This window comes from Phodopus roborovskii, unplaced genomic scaffold (genome assembly GCF_943737965.1).
Source record: "Phodopus roborovskii unplaced genomic scaffold, PHOROB, whole genome shotgun sequence".
In the NCBI taxonomy this organism is placed as follows: Eukaryota; Metazoa; Chordata; class Mammalia; order Rodentia; family Cricetidae; genus Phodopus; species Phodopus roborovskii.
In genome coordinates this window covers 31,806,644-31,827,273 of record NW_026126567.1, presented here as the reverse complement: position 1 = coordinate 31,827,273, position 20,630 = coordinate 31,806,644, and the positions used below count along the sequence as shown (strand labels likewise).

Below are 20,630 nucleotides of genomic sequence, written 5' to 3'. Positions count from 1 at the left end.
GTTTATTTTTCATAAACAACCAGAGAACATAAATCATACAGACTTTATTTTATTTTACAAATTAAATGATGGAATGGAAGAGAAGTGCTTAGGCCATTGTTAAGTGTGCAATAAATGTTAGATGGCCTTGGTACTGTCCTGTGCACCAACTCCTAGAAGTCCAATGTGCTTTCCAGTTTATTTTAAAGGCAAACATAAACTAGCTGTAAAGATGGATGGGAAGGAGGCTATAGCCTGAGGAAATGAAGTTGGAAAAATTCAGTTTTTAAATCATAGAAGAGCTGTGAGTTCATACTGCACCAGCCAGAAACTTCAAACTATAAAAACTCATAGTAACTGTGGCTGGGCTCTGTCACCCAGACGGCACATGTTCCTGCTTTGCATCGTCACTGGAAATACAGGTGCCTCTCAGTATCCCTGAGAGTCTGAGTTTAAGATCTCCCTGGAAACTTGAATCCACAAATGCTCAAGGCCCTCACACAGAACAGTAGTATTTGCACAGACTACATAACATCCTCCTCTATATCTTATCATCTTTGGATTATTCATAAGCGCCAATATAACACTTATGCAAATAGCTGTTGCCTAGGCAACCAATCTAGGCAGGATTGATTGTGGCAAGTGCAAATTTATCGAGAGCATACTAACCAGTTCACCTGGGTGTTGGAGACTGGAATTCCTTTAACTTGATAAGGGAGTAGAGAAAAGTGAATATTGATCCCCAGACAGCAAATTTAGGTATCACTGTATGAGGATGTGGGGGCAGGGGTGCTTCTGGAAAATGACTGGGGTTGAAGATAATGATTTGATGAATGGCAGAGAAAATATTTGAGACCTTGGTAATGGAGATCACCGAACACAGTAAAAGCTAGCTTTCATTTTCTTCTGATAGTTACAAGCTCATTACAAAATACCCATTTTGCTTTCAACAGATGCTACTGATTGATGTCCTGCGTAATTCATGGATTTTTATTTGTAGTAAACAACATTAAACTTGTAACATGAAACTAATGCTAGAGTCATGCACAGATAATATCATATTTTTAAAAGTTGGACTAGACAACTAGAAAAATTAAAAAGAATATCTTACAAAATTATAATTTATATTTTTATAAATACTTTAAGGATAAGAGTGGTTCACATGTGGTGACATTAGAGGGATGTACAAATTGCACTTTGTAGCATATTTTGTGATCTTTATTTATTAGACAGACATATGTACATATGTATGTCTTGTGTTTTCATAGCTATGATCAAAGGATGTATTTTAAGCAGGTCTTCAATAACTTTAAACTCTCACAAAATTTGTGTATTCTGCCCTTCCTTCTCTAAATTGCACTAAAAGCATATTTGAAAGTCATCAGAGATTGTAATTAGGTGGCATGGGCCTCAGTGTACTGTTTAGGTATGAGAGCATACCTGCTGAATTATGAAAGAGTGAGCCTTAACAGCCGTCAGAATGCAAATGATGGGCTGAGAGGCCCTGCCATCTCTGCTCTGGGAGTTTTTGCTTCAGCTTCTTTCAGTTGGAAAGGAGTCAGTTTGTCTACAGAGGAGAAGGTTCATGACACCAGTTCCACTTAATTAACAGACATTTCACGGCTGTAGACACAGCACACTTCCTACCACTAAGTAGAAAATTAGTCTCTGGTCTTCATGTTCAAGAGCTGAGTGTTTCCTTTGACTGTAGACTTGGGAGTGCAGAGTTGACCATTCCCAAGGAGCTCAGTAGAGACCCCTCAAGTCAACCTCAGTATATGGTGAACTATATGTGCATGTTCAATGTGGTCTTAGATTTCACTATGTTGTTCATTTCTTTGACATTCATTGGGATTGAACAGGTGCACAGAAAATGAGTGGAATGTGACACATTCTACAGATTAAACCATCTATCTGACTTCAATTTATACAAATTTACATTTGCAGTAACCAACACAGGGTAGCAAGATACCCTTAAGTCACATCTTGAGCTTACCTCGATTCCAAGTTTACATTTGGAACACTTTTCATAAAATAGACACATATAAGTGACCTCATATGATCACAGAAACATAATGGGACACTTCTTCATTATGTTTATATATATATATATATTCAGGAGATGCTGGGCCATGCAGCAGCAACAGTTTGCCTCCATTCGTGTGCTTTATTGGACATGGGTTACATTTCTTCTCTGCTGGTCTTCAGCTCCAGCTCCTGGAGGAAGGCCTCATTGTTCTGAGGGCAGTTGGAGTGACAGGTGCAGGTTCCAATGACCATGACCTGTTTCTTGATGCTTTGCCCTGGGGAGCACCAAAACTCCACCTGGATGGTTTTGGTGTTGTGGGGGGTACAGCACCGGCCATCGCTGCAGACCCCACAGAACCGGGGCTTATAGGTATGCAGGCTAGTGCAATTCTTGAACTGCAGGTGGATGGCTTTCAGGGACTTCTTGGTGCGGTGACACTTTTTACCTTTCTAAGAAAGAAAAGGAAAAGAGTACTGAGTGGAAATCCTGCATCTCCTCTGAAGGACCACTTTAGAGGTTGCCCCACCCACCCGATATCCTTTGCTCTTTTTTCTTTTTAAACAAATCATTTACTTTATTTGGACAATCTTGTCAGCTAACATCAGTTGCTTCCCCAGAGTACCTAGGAACATTTAGCCAATAATAACATAAATCCAATAATTCTGGACAATCCTCTGCCTTTTAGACAATTCTTATTTGTCTCTTACATTCATTTTCTTTTCTGGGTAGAATTTGAACATAATACTAAATATGCAGAATCCCGCTTTGTCTTTGAGGATACAAACATGAAAAAGAAAGAATCTCTCTCATTTAAAGCCATTTTTTTTTTTTTTTACTTAGCTAAATGCATTCTTTGATGCTATCGCAAGAAGGATTTAATGTGGTGTTATTAGAGTCTATTAATGTTTCAGAGACTTTTCAGGCATTAGTTCATTTAATGTCAACAATATTCATTCACATAAGAAGTAACTGTTAATACAAGGCACAACTGACCCAGTTTTATTTGAAAAACAGAGTCTCAAAAGACTGATGGTCAGAAAAAAAAAAAAAGTCAAATTTTGGAATTCATCTGATGCAAACCAATTCCTTCTAATACATTATGACCTTGGAAATTCTAGGCCAGTGAAATTTAAGATTCTTTCTATGAATCTGAATTTTGTGTGGAGAGTTTATTCGATATCCTACCAGTTCAGATAATAAAGAAACCACCCAATCTCATTAAATAAGCAAACAAATGACTTTCATTTCCTACTGCACTTTGATTTTGCCTCAGACCTCCACTGCACACTCTCCTGGGCGAGTCTCATGGTATGCAGGGTGATGATTAGGAATTCCTTCATGTCAGTGGTTCTCAAACTCTCATGCACATTGGCATCATCTTGGGGATTTGTTAGAATTGGTCCTATAACCAGGGTTAGCACATGTGATGCGAGGCCCAGGAATCTGCAGATGCTACTGTTTACCCGGGGGACTACACAAGAAGAACCTCAGTCATAGACTTAAGAAATCTCAGAAACAAGAATCTAGTTCGACATTCTATACACATTTCCAGATCCTGTATAAAATACGTACGTCATGTAAATGTATATATTTCCCAATATAGTATAGTATTTCCCGATATAACATGGGATGTTAAGCTAAAAGAAACATCAGTTGCTCAAAGGAACAATGCAAAAGACCAAATTTTAGAAGTATTATATAAAAAGGTCTTCTTTAATAAAGAAGTAACTATGCTCATGAAAATACTGAAGGTCCTATTCTCCTTTTTCTGTAGTTAATGTTCAGGATATATTTTTTCAATGGTCGCTGTGAATTGTGTGTGCATACAGGTAACTGTGTGACTGATTCCACGGGTGAGCAATCATTATGAAAGCGCACATGTATCTCCTGGAGTGTCAGAAGGTGCATTTCTAGGGTATAACTTTGGAGAAAAGGTGTTCCTAAGTGGTTTTTCAAAATCTGCAGGAGGAACATAAAGTTGAGACAAGTCTCTTAGATTATATAGCTGAACAGCCACATACCCAACGAGATCACAACGGACTCTTGTTTTAGCGGTAGGGAAAAAAATTTACGGTTTTGATGGTTAACATTAATAAATATTACATCTATGTTCCACATTTTGCAAATTCATTTTATTTAATCCTTATGAAATCCTGAAGATAGATGTTTTTCTTTTCTCTTTCTTCTTTCTTTTGGAGGTAGGATCTTTCTATATAGTCCTGTCTTTCCTAGAAGTCTCTTATGTAGATCAGGATGGCCTCAGTGTCACAGAGTTATGTCTGCCTCTGCCTCCCAGGTGCTGGGATTCAAGGTATGTGGGACTACACCAAGCAAGAGATATTATCAATTGTCACACTCCATGGGGAAAGAATTGAAAATAAATTGTCCAGTGTCACACAGCTAGCTAGGTCATATTGAAAGGACTTAAAGCCAGGCTAAACTGGTCTAGTGTTGTCCCATTAAATGTTATATGATGCTGCTTCAGAGTAGAGATATAGAGTTTCTAGGATCTGTTCTGTTTTGGCCTCAGGCTGATATATGGATCTATGTAATGGTTAATCTGATATTACATCTGTCTGGTCCAGTTCTACAACAATACCAGTTGTATCATCAGGAACCAAATTAGGGCTCTTAATCTTCACACCTTATACCCAGAATCAACATACTGTGTTGACATAATTCCACCCTCCTCCCCCCCCAAAAAAAAAAAGAAAAAGAAAAAGAAAAGAAATAGGCTGTTTCATTAGGCTCAGGTTGCCTTACTCTGGCAAATGTATTGTTTTTACCAGGCTTTTAAAAATATTGTTGATAATTCCCAGACACCCATTCAGCTATGTACTGACAGCTATTTACTGTGTACACAATATGTTCCAGGGATCACAGTAGGAGCTGGAGGCTTTAAAGCGAATAAAGCAGACACAGCCTCTGTTCTGCTTCTTTCTATAGGTAAATGACCTGACTTATTTAATGGCACCTGATTTATTTAAAAAACTAACCTTGCTAAAGTCAAGCTTTACTTGACAACTGGAGAGCTATTTTTTTTTTTTCCTTCAGGGATGGGATGGGATTTACCAGAGCATCCTCATTTGGATAAAGTATTAGAGTTGTGTGCCCTTTCCTATTTATTTGTAGAACTGCTGTGAGTTGCTTCAGGGCATTTGTGTATATTAAAGAAGAAAGAAAGTATGGTTTTGATTCAGGATGCTCCATGCCCTTTGTCTGGGTTAATACTCAGCAGGAGCAGATGTTTCACTAGTGTGACAGTGCCTTTCTGAAGGCCAGGCTTCAAGAAACCACTGCTGTGAAAGTGATAGGCTCCATCTAGACTCCTACCTTTTCTGTTGGCTGCATGGGCTCTTGTTCACAAGGCCGAACCATGCAGAGACGAGTCTGCTTCACCATCTCACACTGGCGATTCCTGTTGGTGACCCGGGTGGACAAGCCCATCCCACAGCTCTTGGAACATGCACTCCACTCTGTGGTCTGCTCAATGCAGTTGATACTGGAGTCAGAGACGTCAACTCCTACAGTGGCATCTGGCCTGTAGGCTATGGAAGGCATAACTACAGTTATTTGAGTAAAATGTTGAGATAGACATGTGTTGTCACATAACACTGGAGAGTGAATTCTAATTCTGTAGTGAACATATACCAGGTCTTGCAGGGCATAGAACTAGTAAATCCCTAACAGTCAAGGCACAATGCAGAACTTCAAGAAATATTTGTGCATGTGACCCTAAGAAGCTTAGGACAACTTGTCATAGAAACTTAGAACCATATAGCATCATCAGCTGTATGTTTTAAACATGTGATTTGGTACAACAGGAAGGTCATACTAAGAATTTCATTTTTTGTATATACATACATACATACATACATACATACCTACACACACACACACCACATATGTGGTGTGTGGCCATGTGTTTAAAGGTGTACATGCATGTATATGTATATATATATATATGTGTGTGTGTGTGTGTGTGTGTGTGTGTGTGTATGGAGGCCATAGGAACTCATTTACAGAAATCTTGAGCTAATTGATTAGGTTAGTCTAGCTAGCCAGTGACCTCAAGTGACCTGTAGATCTCTGCCTTCTCGGCATTAGAGTTACACATAAGGTATTTTTTTAAGGGTCCTGGGAATCCAAGGAAGGCCCTCACACTTACACTGTAATAGCTTGACCATTTGAGCTGTTTCCCCAATGTTACATTTTAATTTTGGTGAGTAAATAGAGCCAGTCAAATCAAAAATCCAGGAAAGGGATTTTTACTCAGGTTCAATCAGGAGAGACAGAGTCAAAAAATACCCACCCAATAGAGCAAAAATGAAGAGAAAGTGACTGATTCAGTCAGACCCCTTTACAAGAGAAGCTGTGTGAATATTTCTGTAATCTGCCTTAGACGTAAATAAATGATATATTTGATCCCAGTGGGCAATCTGAAATTCACAACGGAATGGCCAGAAGCAAGCCAGCTTCTGATCTCAAATCCCAGAGCCATGCCTGCTTTGTGACTGCCTTTACCCTAACTCCCCTCTGTCTGCCAAGTTCCTCACCTGGAAGGGCCAGGCCTCCCAGCGTCCCCTGCTCATTTGGACCACAGGTCCACTTCTCACAGCACTCCCCAGGCACTGCAACTTTCCTTGGAGTTGGGCAGTCAGGACCAGGCAGTAGTACATCCAGCTGGCAGCGGGGCACACAGCCAATCTGCCCATCTCTACAGGTGCAGTGATATTGACAGTTTGGTTCAAAGTTCTCTCCGCTGCGGTAAATGACCCCATCAAACACACAGTTGTCTCCTTCTAGAACTGGAATATTCAGGGAAAAAGGCAGAGGGAAGAGAAGAGAGAGAGAAAATCAAAGCACAGTGTAACTGGAAAGCTGTGTAAGAATGGAAGGACATGGTCAGACCTTACTCCTTTTCTAGTTCAGATGACTGGCTTCTGCATCTCAGGGAGAAATGGGCCCTTGTAGAGGCACCAGTCCCACCTGGCCCTGAGTTTCTTCACCTAGTTCTTATGAAGGAGCAAAGCGGCAGACACTGTGGACATACATGTTCTGGCTAACTGATGGCGTCTAACACATCTCTACTTCCCTTTTCAAAGCTCATACCCCCGAAATGATCTCATTTCTGTGATAGAGCAAAGGCAAGAACAAATGGTGATGTCACACTCCAGAGACCCTAGTGCCAATGATCATTTCCCCCAAACTGTCTCTGGTTCTTCTATAGTCGTTTAGGATTTAAAACCAAATACTTTCACTGGGCAGATTAGAAAGGGCATTAAGAGTTCTTGACATTGAAGCACACACAGTGTGTGCCTGGAGGAAAGAAAGAGAAGACTTTCTTCAAACTCTTACCAAGGGAGGTAGGGACCACTCTGATTATAGCAGTGTGTCTCGTGCGTGGGGAGTTGATCTCCCGTTGATTAATTTTCATGAGCCTGCATTGGCTAGTTGCCTGCATTTTATTTTACTGCAGCCCAGACAGGAGTGACATAGTCCTCCCAGGAGACAGGAATTGCTTTGGCTCAAGTAGGACAATTACAGGTGTGAAAATAAATGTGCTGGGCTACAGTCTAGGGGAACCCTAGGCCTATGAGTAAGCCCATACTTCTATCACCCTGAGTTCCCTTGAAAGTGACCAATGAAATGATTTCATTGGCCCTTAAACTCTTCTTTTGTTTCCTGTTTAGGCAGCAAGAGGCATACCTGCTCTGGGCATGTTTCCTTTCAGTCTGATGCCTGGTACCCAGTAAACTCTCCATATTTGTCACGTACTGTACTATATTATTGCTACAAATGCTTTTGCTTAGTTCTCTCCAGGAAAGGATAGAAGAGGCAAAGGGAGGGAACAGTTTCACCTAGCTGCCCAAGGAGAGGTCCAGCCACGAAGGGGAACAGCAGGCAGGGTGGACAGGATTACCCATGCATATGCCAGTCTGGTTGCTGGGGTCTGCGCTGCGGTCACAGTAGAGGCCGCTCCTCTGGTCGCAGGGCTTCAGCTCAGAGCAGCTCTCTCCCCGCTGGCGGGCGCACACTAGACAGCAGGAGCAGCCATCCAGCACGGAGCGCACCCCGGGGGCGCACGTCGGTGGTGTAATGGGGCACTGGAGCGGGCACGAGGGCGGGCAGCGCTGAGTTGCAGACACCTAGGAAGAGAAGCAAGACAAGAAAAGGAACCCTAGTTATCTGGGACAAAGGAAGGCAGAATGATCCCGGGACTGATCGGGGCCAGTTTAGAAGAGCAAAGTAACCCGGGGCATCTTAAGCACGCGCCACTTACTTGATTTAAGAGATGGAAGAGCAGGAAGCCTAGGCAGAGGCGTCGGTTTTGCAGGAAAGTACCCATGGTCTGCATGCTCATCATGCTAAGGCTGTCACGGATTGGAAACGGGGACTGCCCCTTCACTCAGGTCAGGCTGAGCAGGGAGCGCCACTCGTGCAGGTTTTATAACGCTCTCCAGGAACGCGCACAAGCCGGTTGGCTGCGCTGGGAGGGGGTGGGGGGGAGTCAGCTGGGTGGAGAAGTGGAAGGAGCTCCGATGTTGCCATGGTGACGGGCCCCAAGGCTGCTCTCCTTAGGGCGTGGAGCCCGGTCTGCGTGTGCCTGTGTGTGGCGACTGGCTTTTCCCAGAGCACCGGGAGGGGCTGGGTGGAGCCCTGAGGCCAAGACCCAGAGAGCCAGCTACAGCTCGTGGGAAGGAAACGCCCTCTTCCTCTGTGTAGTTGTTGCACCTTCCCCCAGGAGTAAGACATCGCTACTTCCTCCGCCCTTGCTATTCTGTTCGAGAACCAGGACTATAAATGCGGAGCTCTTGACCAGGATGCCTGAAGTTTGGGGCCATATGAGCAGGGCAGGTATTGGCCAGAGGCCCAGAAGTTTAGTCATAAGGGAAGCACATGCAAGTTTGTCACTGTTTATTAGGGCACTCTTTGACATGTGCTAAGGGGGTGGGAATGAGGAAAGGACACACACACACACACACACACACACACACACACACACACACACACACAGTCAGAGTGGGGGATGCTAATGGACAAATGGCCAAATTCTTCTGATTGCAAACATTCCAAGATTTGCAAAGTCTTAAGACCCAAGTTCTATATGCTAGGTAGAAATAAACACAAAACAGTGAAATACAAATAAAAAAACGGGGAAGGGAGAAACATCTCGCGGTATAGGGAAAGTCTTGAAACACCTGCTATATCGTACCAAATGTAAAACCGTTTCAAACAGTCCAAGTTCCCATGAAAGCCTCACTGGGTTGCACTCAGCGCCCCGAAGAATTGAGAAGGCTTTTGCTGGCCTAAACTGAATAATAGCTCTCCAACCTACTATTCATTTACAAAAAAAAAAAAAAAAAAAAAAAAAAAAAAAAAAAAAGAAAAGAGAGGGGAGGGGGAGGGAAGAGAAGAGAAGGGGAAAGGGAAGATGGTCTGCTGTGGTATGATTGGTGGTTTTACTCCAGCAAAGATGACCCTGTGTGACAGATTTAAAATAGGTTTTCCTCCTGTACTTCAACGCTGCACCCAAGAAAGCTATGCCAGGCCCTGTTGAGGATACTTTGGAAAGACACTTTGTGAGAAAAGTTATATAGGCCTGTAATGTAATTCTAGACCTTACAAAGAAACACATTACTGACCTTCAATAGGAGAGAAACAAATGGCAGCATGTATAGCGAACCGGGGCTGTCTCTACAATGCTCAAAGAAGGCACAGTCACTTTCACTGCTGTTATGGTAATTTCATTTTATTTTATTTTTGTTTTACAGTTTGGAACCGCCCAGATGCACTCCCACAGGGGCTGTCAATTCTGCTTTCTTTGTGAAGCATCCAATGTTTACCCAGAGGTGGGAGCGCTGATTTGCACTTCTGATTGGGGGCATGCATATATTTGCCAGGTTAATGGGCTTCATGCATCACTTGGCTTGGTGATGCCACCATTTGGCTACACATCAGAGTCAATTAGAATGTGTGCTTTCCCAAATTACAGATTCTTGGGCCTGACCTTTGCCCTTCTTCTTGGTGGTTCTTGGTATGCTAAATGTGTGATAAAATGGAGGCCAACTTTGGGGAAGCAAGTAGGAGCAGAGCTAGAGGGGAGGCAAGGCGTTGGGCACATTCCCAAAGTGTGCATAGACTAAGATAGGGCGAGGACAAAAGGGCACTTGGTTGGGCTAACTCCTGGAATGGGTGGGGAGGGGAAGAAAGGTGTGACTTGAAGACAAGGATGGAAATGGCTGCTAGGACTCCCTCTGGTGAATTAGAGAAACTAAACTTGAATAAGTTTTGCCTCAAGGAGGGTTTTATTAGAAGGATGCTGTGATGTTTCCATAGTAACTAAATGGGATTAGTGCAACTAGCTAGCCTTGCAAGCTATCAAGACCAAGTCTCTGTAATAGTCTTTACAGCTTCTGTGTTGTGACCACATAAGCCAGGTTCTTCCCTCTACATCAGTGGTTCTCATCCTTCCTAACACTGTGACCATTTAATACAGTTCCTCATGTTGTAGTAACCCCAATCATAAAATTACTTTCATTAATACTGCATAACTGTAATATTGCTGCTGTTATGTATTGTAATATAAATATCTGACATTCGACCCCTGCACAGGTTGAGAAACACTGATATTAAGGAAGGGAAGGGATCATCTTTCCAAGTTTCTGATTGTTGTGGCCACATCCCTTTTCCTTAGAATCAATGTAGAAAACAGAGGAAAAGGGATTCAGGAATCAATCTGGGCTCATCTGAGAAGGCAAGGTGTGACAAGAAGGTGAGGTGTGATAAGGCGAGAGTGATGAGGTGAGGTATATTGATTAGCTAACACACATGGTGGGAAAAGAAGGCAAAGGCTGTTCTTTAGGAAGAGAGTGAACTTGACACACAAAACAATACACCTCTATTCTGTGATCTTCTAAGAAGGTAGGACTAAAGAGCCTCATATCCAAATAACTATAAATGGAAGACAAGACCATCTGGTAGTACCCATGTCATATCAGGCTTCGTATTGTCTTTGGAGCCAGCCTGGTATGGCTTGTGGGTCTCGTATCACTTTATAATTAAGATTCTTTGAGAGTTGAGGTCTCCAGGAAGGGAGTCCTTATTACAAATTCTTGCTGAGTTACTTACTGCATTAGGCAGCCAGCCAATGGGGCTAGAAGCTGCAACTTTGGTTATTTTTTTTCCTCCTTTATCTATTTCTGTCTTCACTTCCCCTCCTTACATTTGACACTAGAGGCTCTTGTCTGCATTTTCTGCAGCTAATACAACCTTCTTACTCACCCAGATTGCACTTGGAGAAAGTTCCTTACTTTTTGCATGTGAGATACTGTTGTATTATTTTTCTCATGATTGTAAAAAGTTTTAGAGAACACTGGAGCTTACTTCTCACCAGACAACGAAGCCAAGAGGCTCCTTATTTAGAAACGGGACAATTAAAAGCAGTTATCGCTGTTAACTATCTTTAGGATAATACTCAGCAGCCTCCCTTCTTCAGCCTTGAGTTTTCTGTAAATGCACAGACACCTAGAGTCAGTGATTCTTTAACCAAGCCCCATGTGCTTAGCAAGCATAATGGGCCTCATAGTTCACCCTCACTGTGTAAGAGATAGGTATTAGCTCCACACTCCAAGACTGAGTTCTCAGCACATAGATGGATTTGCCCCAGAGGGACACAAGGCAGGGATAAGGGACAAAGACAGAAGGAGGAAGAGGACGGTGGAGAAGGGGAGGGGAACAAGGGAGAGGGAAGAAAAGGGGTGAGGGAGAGGGGCAGGGGTAATTATCCCAAGGGACAAAGGACTGCTTCTGTATAGAGAGGAGACAGACATGGCCCATAGGAAAATGGTGGTTTATAAAGGTACAAGGGGAAACCCTGTGTGGCGATGAGGTTTAATTGGGCATGTTAATTAGGCAAGTCAAAGGGGGATTTTGGCCCTGGACTTCAGTACTTTGGTAGCTGGCCCTTGGTAGTCAGCCTCAGAAGGAGGAAGTGCCCAAATAAGGGACTAGACCCTGGTGGCTAGCTCTAGGAATGTAATCTAACAGGCCAAGAGGATGGGGGAGAATGGCAAGGCCTGCCAGAGCCACATGCTCAAGTGAGCTAGTCTCCCTTCACATGGCTCCTTCATAATTGTCACTCTTTTCTGAATTTCCTTCACATGTCCCTTTTCTGGGGCTTCAGGGAGTTGGGAGGGCAAAGAGTAATTCCCATCTATGTGAAGCAGGCCAGCTGTTGCTGATATCCAGCTATATGGATCATGTCAATCAAATGCTCAGGCTTTTTGGAAAGATCCCTTGATTGTTTTGCTTTTCCAGGAACATTACCAACATTAAAAAAAAATGATGCTGGGAGATAAGACATTGGATTTATAATGTTTATGATCTGCAAAGATGGCTAGCCAGGTAGAGTGTTTGGTCTGTAAAATACCATGACCTGAGTTCAGATATCCAGCAGCCACATTAAAAACTAGGAGTTGTGGTGTGCTTCTGTAAGCCTAGCACTGGAAAGATAGAAACAGATCCCAAGGACTCTGACCAGCCAGCCTAGCCCAATCAGTGGGCTACAGGTTCAGTGAGAGCCTGTCTCAAAAACACAAAGTGAACAGTGACAGAGAAATATACCTAACCCTGATCTCTGGTTTCTACTTGCACACACACACACACACACACACACACACACACACCACAGACACACACACACACACACCACAGACACACACACACACACACCACAGACACACACACACACACACAGGCTTACCACAGACATACGCACATACACACACCACACACACACACACACACACACACACACCACACCACACACCACACACACACACACACATACACAGGCATACCACAGACATACACACATACACACACACCACACACTCCTTATACTTTTTCAACAGTATCTTTTTATTCCCTATACTGTAAAAAAAAAAAAAAAAAAAAAAAAAAAAAAAAAAAAAAAAGAAATTTTAATGAATTTTTTAAAGAAAAAAAAGTTCAGAGACTGAGAAAAGATTATGCAAGTGAAAATTGCTGGATGTGTGAAAAATAATTTAGCTAAGGACTTCCTTTTAAGGAAATGGTACCAAATTTAGGTATATAAATCATGTTTTTGAAGTTTTCTTTACTGGAGAAGACTCTGTGTGTCTTATATTCAGGCTACACTCACAGCTCTTGATTACCAGAACATTCTCTCTCTCTCTCTCTCTCTCCACTCTCCCTCCTCTCTCTCAAGACAGGCAACTAATAATTGATGGGGGAAGGAGAATTAGCATCTTCTAGGGATGAACCCACTTATTGATTGTTCAATGCAGATTGGGCAGCCCTGAAGCCATCTACACATAATCAACAAAGATGGTGAACTTATACATATTTGTGCATATATTATATGTATGCATGAAAAATAATAATCAAAGATAAATAGGATCTCAACTTGAGGGTTGTGAAACATAGGAGGGCTGGAGGGAGGGTATCTGGGAGGGTTTAGTGAGAGGAAAAGGAAGGTAAAGTGATGTAGTTCTATGTCAATTAAAAAAATTAAAATTAAAATTTTAGGGTCAAATCATAGCATTCCTCAAAATATGGCCAAGTGAACTGTCACTTTCCCTTTCTCTGTACTAGGCTGTTTTGCTTCGGTTCTGCAACCTGCTCCTCCTATGGTGTTTAACAGATAACACTGATTTCTGAGTTCGACCAAAGCCACCCAGCATCTGGGAGTTGTCATTACCACATTGTAGTGCTGGCTTTCCTGTTCTGAGAACCTAGGCGCTACTTCTTCAGGATGTATTTTCTTGTTTTAATGGCATGGCTCCTTGATGTGGCAATGTCCTCCTGTATATATGTTTCTCTTATTGGCTGATGAATGAAACACTGATTAAGTCAGTAGCCAGGCAGGAGGTATAGACAGGGCTCCCCCAGTAGAGTCTGCAACAAATAGGCATGTAAAGTAGATGCATTTTTCTTTTGCTAGAGCACATAAACCTTAAAATACCTTGACTAATATTGTTGGGTGATGGGAGATGTCATTCTGTATATATGTTTCCCTTATTTGTAAATGAATAAAGCATTGTTGGCTAATAGGAAAGCAAGATAGGCAGGACTAGGAGACAAGGAGGAAAGAGGGAGTAGTAGAGAGGAGTTCTAAGATGGAGGATGGAGAGAGAAGAACGCCAGCCCCTCTCTCCGGTAAGATAAGACCACTTGGAAATACTTAGATTAATAGAAATGGGTTAATATTTAAGACAGAGCTAGCCGATAAGAAACTAGTAACTGGCCAACAGCATTATATCTAGTACAGAGTCTTTGTATGTTATTTGGGGCTGGCATGGCAGTGGGACCTGACTGGCAGGAAAAACTACTTATAACAGTTGGGGGATGGTGTGCCTGGGCCTGTGGTTGGAATCTATAGACTCTGAATTTTGAAGTGAATTTCTCTATTACTGGCTTCCTGTTTTGCTCCTTTTTACATGGTGTGTTATCTTTCTCCTCTGAAAGTTTCTGGAAACTTGTTTTCAGCCTTTTAAAATGTCATTAAGTCATGATTTTTCTTAGCTTATCACCTGTGTATGTATGTATTTATGTATGCATGTATATAGCATCTATCTGTGTATCTATCATCTATGTATGCATCTGTCTGTCTATCTATCTATCTATCTATCTATCTATCTACCTATCTATCTATCATCTATCTATAATCTACCTATCTATCATCTATTTAATTATCTTCTTATCTCTTGGGTTTAATTTGGTGTTCTCTGAGAATCTGATTATACCTTCAGTTTAGAGATACTTGTATTCACTTTTTGTGAGGTGCTGGAGACCGAGCTTCAGGCCTCACAGATAATAGAGAAGCAATCTATTGCTGCATTATATTCCTAGCACCCAATTTCTCATTTCAGTTATCTTAAAAACAAACAAACAATAAGCTGAGACTTGGTGGGGCCCACCTTTAAAGACAGGCAGATCTCTGCCAATTTGAGGTCAGGTTGGTCTACAGAGCAAATTCCAGGACAGACTCCAAAGCTACACAGAGATAGCCTGTCTTGAAAAGGAAAAAAAAAAAAAAAAAAAAAAAAAAAGAACAAAAAATCACCACCACCACCACTACCACCAACAAAACAAAACCAAAAAACACAAAGTAAAACAAAAAACAAACAGGCCAAAACTGGTGATCAAATTATAAAAGGTCTTTCCAGACTTTTTAAATCTCTTAACAGTTTTTGATCAACTTTCTAGAAAGCCTATACCTTGGACTTCATATACAAAACTCTCATTGAGTTTTTAATTAGGTAATTAATTAAATGGTTTTAATACATTCCAATGGTAGTTTCCCCACCCTTCATCCTTCCCATCCCCCATCCCACCCTACCTCCTCTCTTCCCCAGATCCATCCCTCTTCTGTTTCCCTCCAGAAAAGATCAGACCTCCCAGGAATATCCACCGATAGCAAGATAGGATAAGACTAGGCACAAAGCCTCATATCAAAGCTGAGTGAGCCATCCAGTAGGAGGAAAGGGGTCTCAAGAACAAACAAATGTGTCAGAGGCACTCCAACTCCCACTGCTAGGGGCCCCACAGAAACACCAAGATAATAACCAGAATATATATGTGGATGACATAGCCCAGATGTATGCAGGCTCCGTGATTGCTGCTTCAACATCTGTGGACTCCTATGAGTCCTACTTCTTTGAAGTCTGTGGGTCGTATTCTTCTGGGATTCTTTACCCTTCTGACTCCTACAATTCTTTCTTCTCCTCTTCCATGTGGTTCTCCAGCTCCATGGGGGAGGGACCCAATGTGAATCTTCAATTTGGGCTCTGTGGTGGTTTGAAAGAAAATAGCCCCCAAAGGGAGGGGCACTATCAGGAGGTATGGCCTTGTTGGAGGCAATATGCCACCGTGGGGATGGGCTTTGAGGTCTCTTTTGCTCAAGCTTCCCTCTGTGTGACTGCCAGTCAACTTCCTGTTGCCTCTGGGTCAAGATGTAGGACTCTCAGCTTGAGCACTACATTTGCTTGCATGCTCCATGCTCCTTACCATTGTCTTTTCATTACAGTTAAGCTGGAGAAGTGTGTGTGAGGTGGTCCCAAGGTAACGGACTAAGTGGGAGAGCATAGCAGGTTCCATAGCAGGTAAGGGTGACCGAGGTGGGAGGGAATAACATGCCAGGCAGATAGAGCTTAAATGAGGAGTTTATTTAGAAAGGGGAGTGAGGGAGAAGGGAAGAGGCATAGAGGCACTTGGAACAGAAGAGGAGAGAGGGGGAGAGAGAGAGGTGTAGAGAAGAAGAGGGGGTAGCTGTTGGCCAACTGAAAGCAGGAGAGAGGGGAAAAGAAAGCAAAAGAGAGCGTAAGTGAGCAGGAGTCCTACCATAATGATAATAGACTGAACCTCTGAGTCTCCTCAATTAAATGTCTCTTTACAGCAATAAAAACCCAAGACAGACACTCTATCTGATATTTGACTGTGGGTACCTGTATTTGCTCCCATCAACTGTCCTTCGTAGCCTCTTTGATGATGATTGGGCTAGGCACTGTTCTCTGAGTACATATTGATATCATTAGGAACCATTTTATTGATTTTTTTTTCTATCATAGGTCTCTGGGCTATCCAGTCTCTGATCATCAAGGCATTGCCAGGCATTGGCTCTCTCTTGTGATTGGGCCTCATGTTAGACCAGCCATTGGTTGCCCATACCCACAAGTTCTCTGCTTTCATTGCCTCAGTACATCTTGTTGGCTGGTTAGATAGGTTGAATATTTTGTGTCTGGGTTGGTGTCTTATTCTCACCTCTGTAAGGCTTGCCTGGTTACAGAGGATGGCCGGTTCAGGCTCTGAATCCTCCATTACTATGAGTCCTCACTTGGGTCACTCTCATGGAATTCTGAGAGTTTCTACTGTACTAGGTTTCCACATCAACCTCAGCCCCACCCCAGTAATGCCCTGAGTAACTGAAGAATAATTTTTGAGTGTCATATGGTATAGAGTCCATATATGAGAAATCCACATGCTTGTGGAGAGTTGTTACTTCATAATTAATTTGCATTTCCCCATAGTAATGGATCATTATACAATAAGGCTACAAAGTTAGACAACTTTAAAAGTAGAGGTTTCCTTCAATTCAATGAACTACATGGTTGATTTTGTTTGATAGGACATTTCTTCTACTTCTCCATTTTATGATCATTTACCTTTGCCTTTTCCTAATTTTAAAGCTCCATAGAATCCAAAGGAATTGGCAGACTAGGCTTATTTTCATTACTTGGATGCAATAGTAGCATTACTCCAGCCAGACCCACTTGTCCACACCAGCATTGTACTCAGGGTGGTTCTTGCAGTCCATCAGTGTTCTGAGTCTATGGAAGACATTATTCTGCTGAGTTCACACCACGATTTCCAAGAGACAGGCAAAATGGCTATATCCATTCCAACTTATCCTGAACCAGCACTTTTTGGTTGTTAAAAAGTTATGATTGTCATCAAGCCTATTATACTCTATATTGGATTGAAGGTATTCAATATAATGAACCACCTCTTCCACAGCCAGAGCTTTGAGTTGTAGAGAGTCACATTTATTTTTTTTTTCACTCAGTCATGGAGAAAGGTTTTCTTACATGTGCTCTTGATGTCCTGAAGATAGAGGAATTTTCGTTTTATGTGGATTTCATTTCAACTCTGTATACCTTGCATGCATAAGAGATGTAGCTCACCAGGTGGTGATCATGTCATGTTTTTCAGCTTTTATAGTGATACACACATTGTGTGCAGATAAAGCCATGTATATCACTTTCAGAAAAAGAAAGTCACCATGAATGGTACTCTATGATGTAGTCTTGTTCTATGCTCTCAAGTGTCCCCCAAAGGCTTTGTACAGATAGGACTAATTGTTATCATTATCACTTTTGAGATCATCATCACATTTTGCTTAAGTCAAGCCTCTACTAAACTCAATGTTAGTATTTTTACTTCTTCTTGCTTTCTACATGATGAATCATGGTTTCAAAGAAGTGCTTTAAGCCTAGGAGCTCTGATAATTTTTTTCACAGTTTGCTTTTCCAGATACAGATTGCTACCTGTTGTTATCACTTTGCTGGATTCTATCAGTTTTCTTGTTGTCCTTTCACCAAGCATAAACACCAAAGATCTAGACTGCAGGTTACATTGTACAACCCATGATTTGAGTCCTTACCACAAGGCCACATGTGCACTGAGGCAATGAACACAAGAAGCCACTCCTGGGAAAGGTCCTGTTACATAATTGGCTCAGGTTTTTAGGACCCCAAGTAATATGTTCACAATGATGACTTTGATACAAGATTAAGCTTCTAGTTCAGTTTTTAAAATTAGTAGCAGGAATACTTGGGTAATTTAATTCTTAGTAATTCAATGAACTTCAGTAGTATGTTTCTTTTGATAAGTTTGTCCATTTTCATGTAAGCTGTGAAATTTCTATGCACAAAACTATATAATATTCTCTTACTGTTCGTTTAGGTCTCTGGTTGCTGTAATGAAAACTCCATTTTCATTAGTTATATTGGTACTTTCTTTCTGCTTATTCTGCTTATTATTCTGAATAGGAGTTTATATTATTATTGATGGAATCTTTAGAGTCATCGATTATCCCCTCCCCCATTTTCAATGCCATTGTTTTCTGTTCTTTATTATTTTTCCATCTATCTGATTTGTGCTCATTTTGCCCTTTCATTTCCAGGTTCCTACAGTGGACAATGGGCCTTACATTTTTTGAGATATTTCTTATTTTCTAGTATATAGGTTAATGCTATTTTCCTAAATATTGATTTAGCCAAATCACAATTATTTTGATAGACTCACCTCAATTTAAATTATTGAACTTCTCTAGTGACAGTTGCTTTTACCACTAAATTACTTATCAAAACACTGTTTACTTCTTTAATATTTATGGATTTCCCAGCTAGCTTTCTGTTATTTATTTCTAGTTAAATTAGATCTGATTAGTGTGGTGGTTTAAAAGAAAATGGCCCCCATAGAAAGTGTGGCCATGTTGGAGGAAGTGTGTCACCGTGGAGGCGGGCTTTGAGGTCTCATAGATGCTCAGGCCACTCCCAGTGAGACAGTTCACTTCCTGTTGCCTGCAGTTCCAGATGAAGAACTCTCAGCTCCTTCTCCAAAACCATGTCTGTCTTCATGCCACCATGTTCCATCATGATGATAATGGGCTAAACCTCTGAAGCTGTAAGCCACCCCAATTAAATGTTTTCCTTTATAAGAGTTGCCTTGTTCATGGTATCTCTTCACGGCAATAGAAACCCTAACTAAGACAAGTAGAGACTGTACTTGGTATAGTTTAATTATTTTTTTAAACTTTGGTATGTATTTTACTGCTTAAAATTATTTATCAGTCATTATAAATTTATTTAAGCATCATTATTTGCATAATTAATAAAATAATTGGATTTGTTGAATATTTGAAAGTAAAGGATATTTCTTTCACTGAAAATAGATTTTTTTTTCTCATGTAATATGCACTGATTACTGTTTCCCTTCCCTCTACTGCTGCCTGTTCCCCACCACCTGTCCTCCCATTTAAATCTACCCCCTTTATATCTCTCATTAGAAAACAAATAGTCATCTATGGGATAATAATAAAATAAAATATAATAAGGCAAAACAAAACTAACACACCAGAATAGGACAAAACAAACAAACAGAATGAAAAAAAAAGCCCAAGAAAAGGCACAAGAAATAACTATAGACATAGAGACTCACTCATTCACATACGGAGCTCCAGAAATACACAGGACCCAAAGCCATAGGAGACACTTAAAGGATTTTTAAGGTAAAAGAAGCAAAATATAAATAAATTAATAATAAAAAGAACAAAGTTAAAAAGAAAAAGAAAAGAAAAGAAAAGAGAAAGCCCTGGCACAGGATTATGAAACAAGAAGCCTACAAAATTGCTGTTGAGTTCATTTTCTGTTGTCCATTTGCTGTGCATGAGGCCTTACTCTTAAGGTTAGTTTGTTTGCTATGTAAAATATGTTGGGGGTAACTCTAACCAAGCAAGTGAAAGACCTGTATGACAAGAACTTTAAGTCTTTGAAGAGTGAAATTGAAGAGGATATCAGAAAATGGAAAGATCTCCCATGCTCTTGGATAGGTAGGATAAACATAGTAAAAATGGTAATCTTAACGAAAGCAATCTACAGATTCAATGCAATCTGCATCAAAATCCCAGCACAATTCTTCACAGACTTAACTTTATGTGGAAAAACCTAAACCCAGGATAGCCAAACAATCCTGGACAATAAAGGAACCACCATCCCTGTCTTCAAACTCTATTATAGAGATACAGTGATGAAAACAGCTTGGTATTGGCATTAACAGGTAAACCAATGGAATCAAATCAAAGACCCTGATATAAATCCACACACCTACAAACACCTGATTTTTGACAAAGCAGCTAAAATTACACAATGGAAAAAAGAAGGGTGCTGGCATAACTGGATGCTGACATGTAGAATAATGCGAATAGATCCAAATCTATCACCATGCACAAAACTCAAGTCCAAATGGATCAAAGACCTCAACATAAATCAAGCCACACTGAATCTTATAGAGAAGAAAG

The 20,630-nt window shown here is 41.2% G+C and overlaps 1 protein-coding gene across 1 annotated transcript; it reads right to left on the bottom strand.

The window, feature by feature from the left end:
- Nucleotides 1-2,089: 2,089 nt before the first annotated feature.
- Ccn3 (cellular communication network factor 3) lies at nucleotides 2,090-8,669 on the bottom strand. The gene is made up of 5 exons (XM_051202547.1): nucleotides 8,292-8,669; nucleotides 7,932-8,157; nucleotides 6,565-6,816; nucleotides 5,342-5,556; nucleotides 2,090-2,457 (listed from the first exon to the last, which is right to left on the bottom strand). The coding sequence occupies exons 1-5, from the start codon at nucleotides 8,373-8,375 to the stop codon at nucleotides 2,161-2,163; spliced, it is 1,074 nt and encodes a 357-aa protein (XP_051058504.1). The 5' UTR covers nucleotides 8,376-8,669; the 3' UTR covers nucleotides 2,090-2,160.
- Between the last annotated feature and the right edge of the window lie 11,961 nt (nucleotides 8,670-20,630).

What these genes read in the sequence shown, in the direction of transcription:
- Ccn3 (XM_051202547.1), bottom strand. Translation starts at nt 8,375, where the DNA reads ATGATGAGCATGCAGACCATGGGTACTTTCCTGCAAAACCGACGCCTC. An exon ending in CCAGACTGGCATATGCATGG is followed by an intron (nt 6,817 to 7,931) that starts GTAATCCTGTCC and finishes TGAATATTCCAG; the next exon opens with TTCTAGAAGGAGACAACTGT. An exon ending in GGGAGGCCTGGCCCTTCCAG is followed by an intron (nt 5,557 to 6,564) that starts GTGAGGAACTTG and finishes TGCCTTCCATAG; the next exon opens with CCTACAGGCCAGATGCCACT.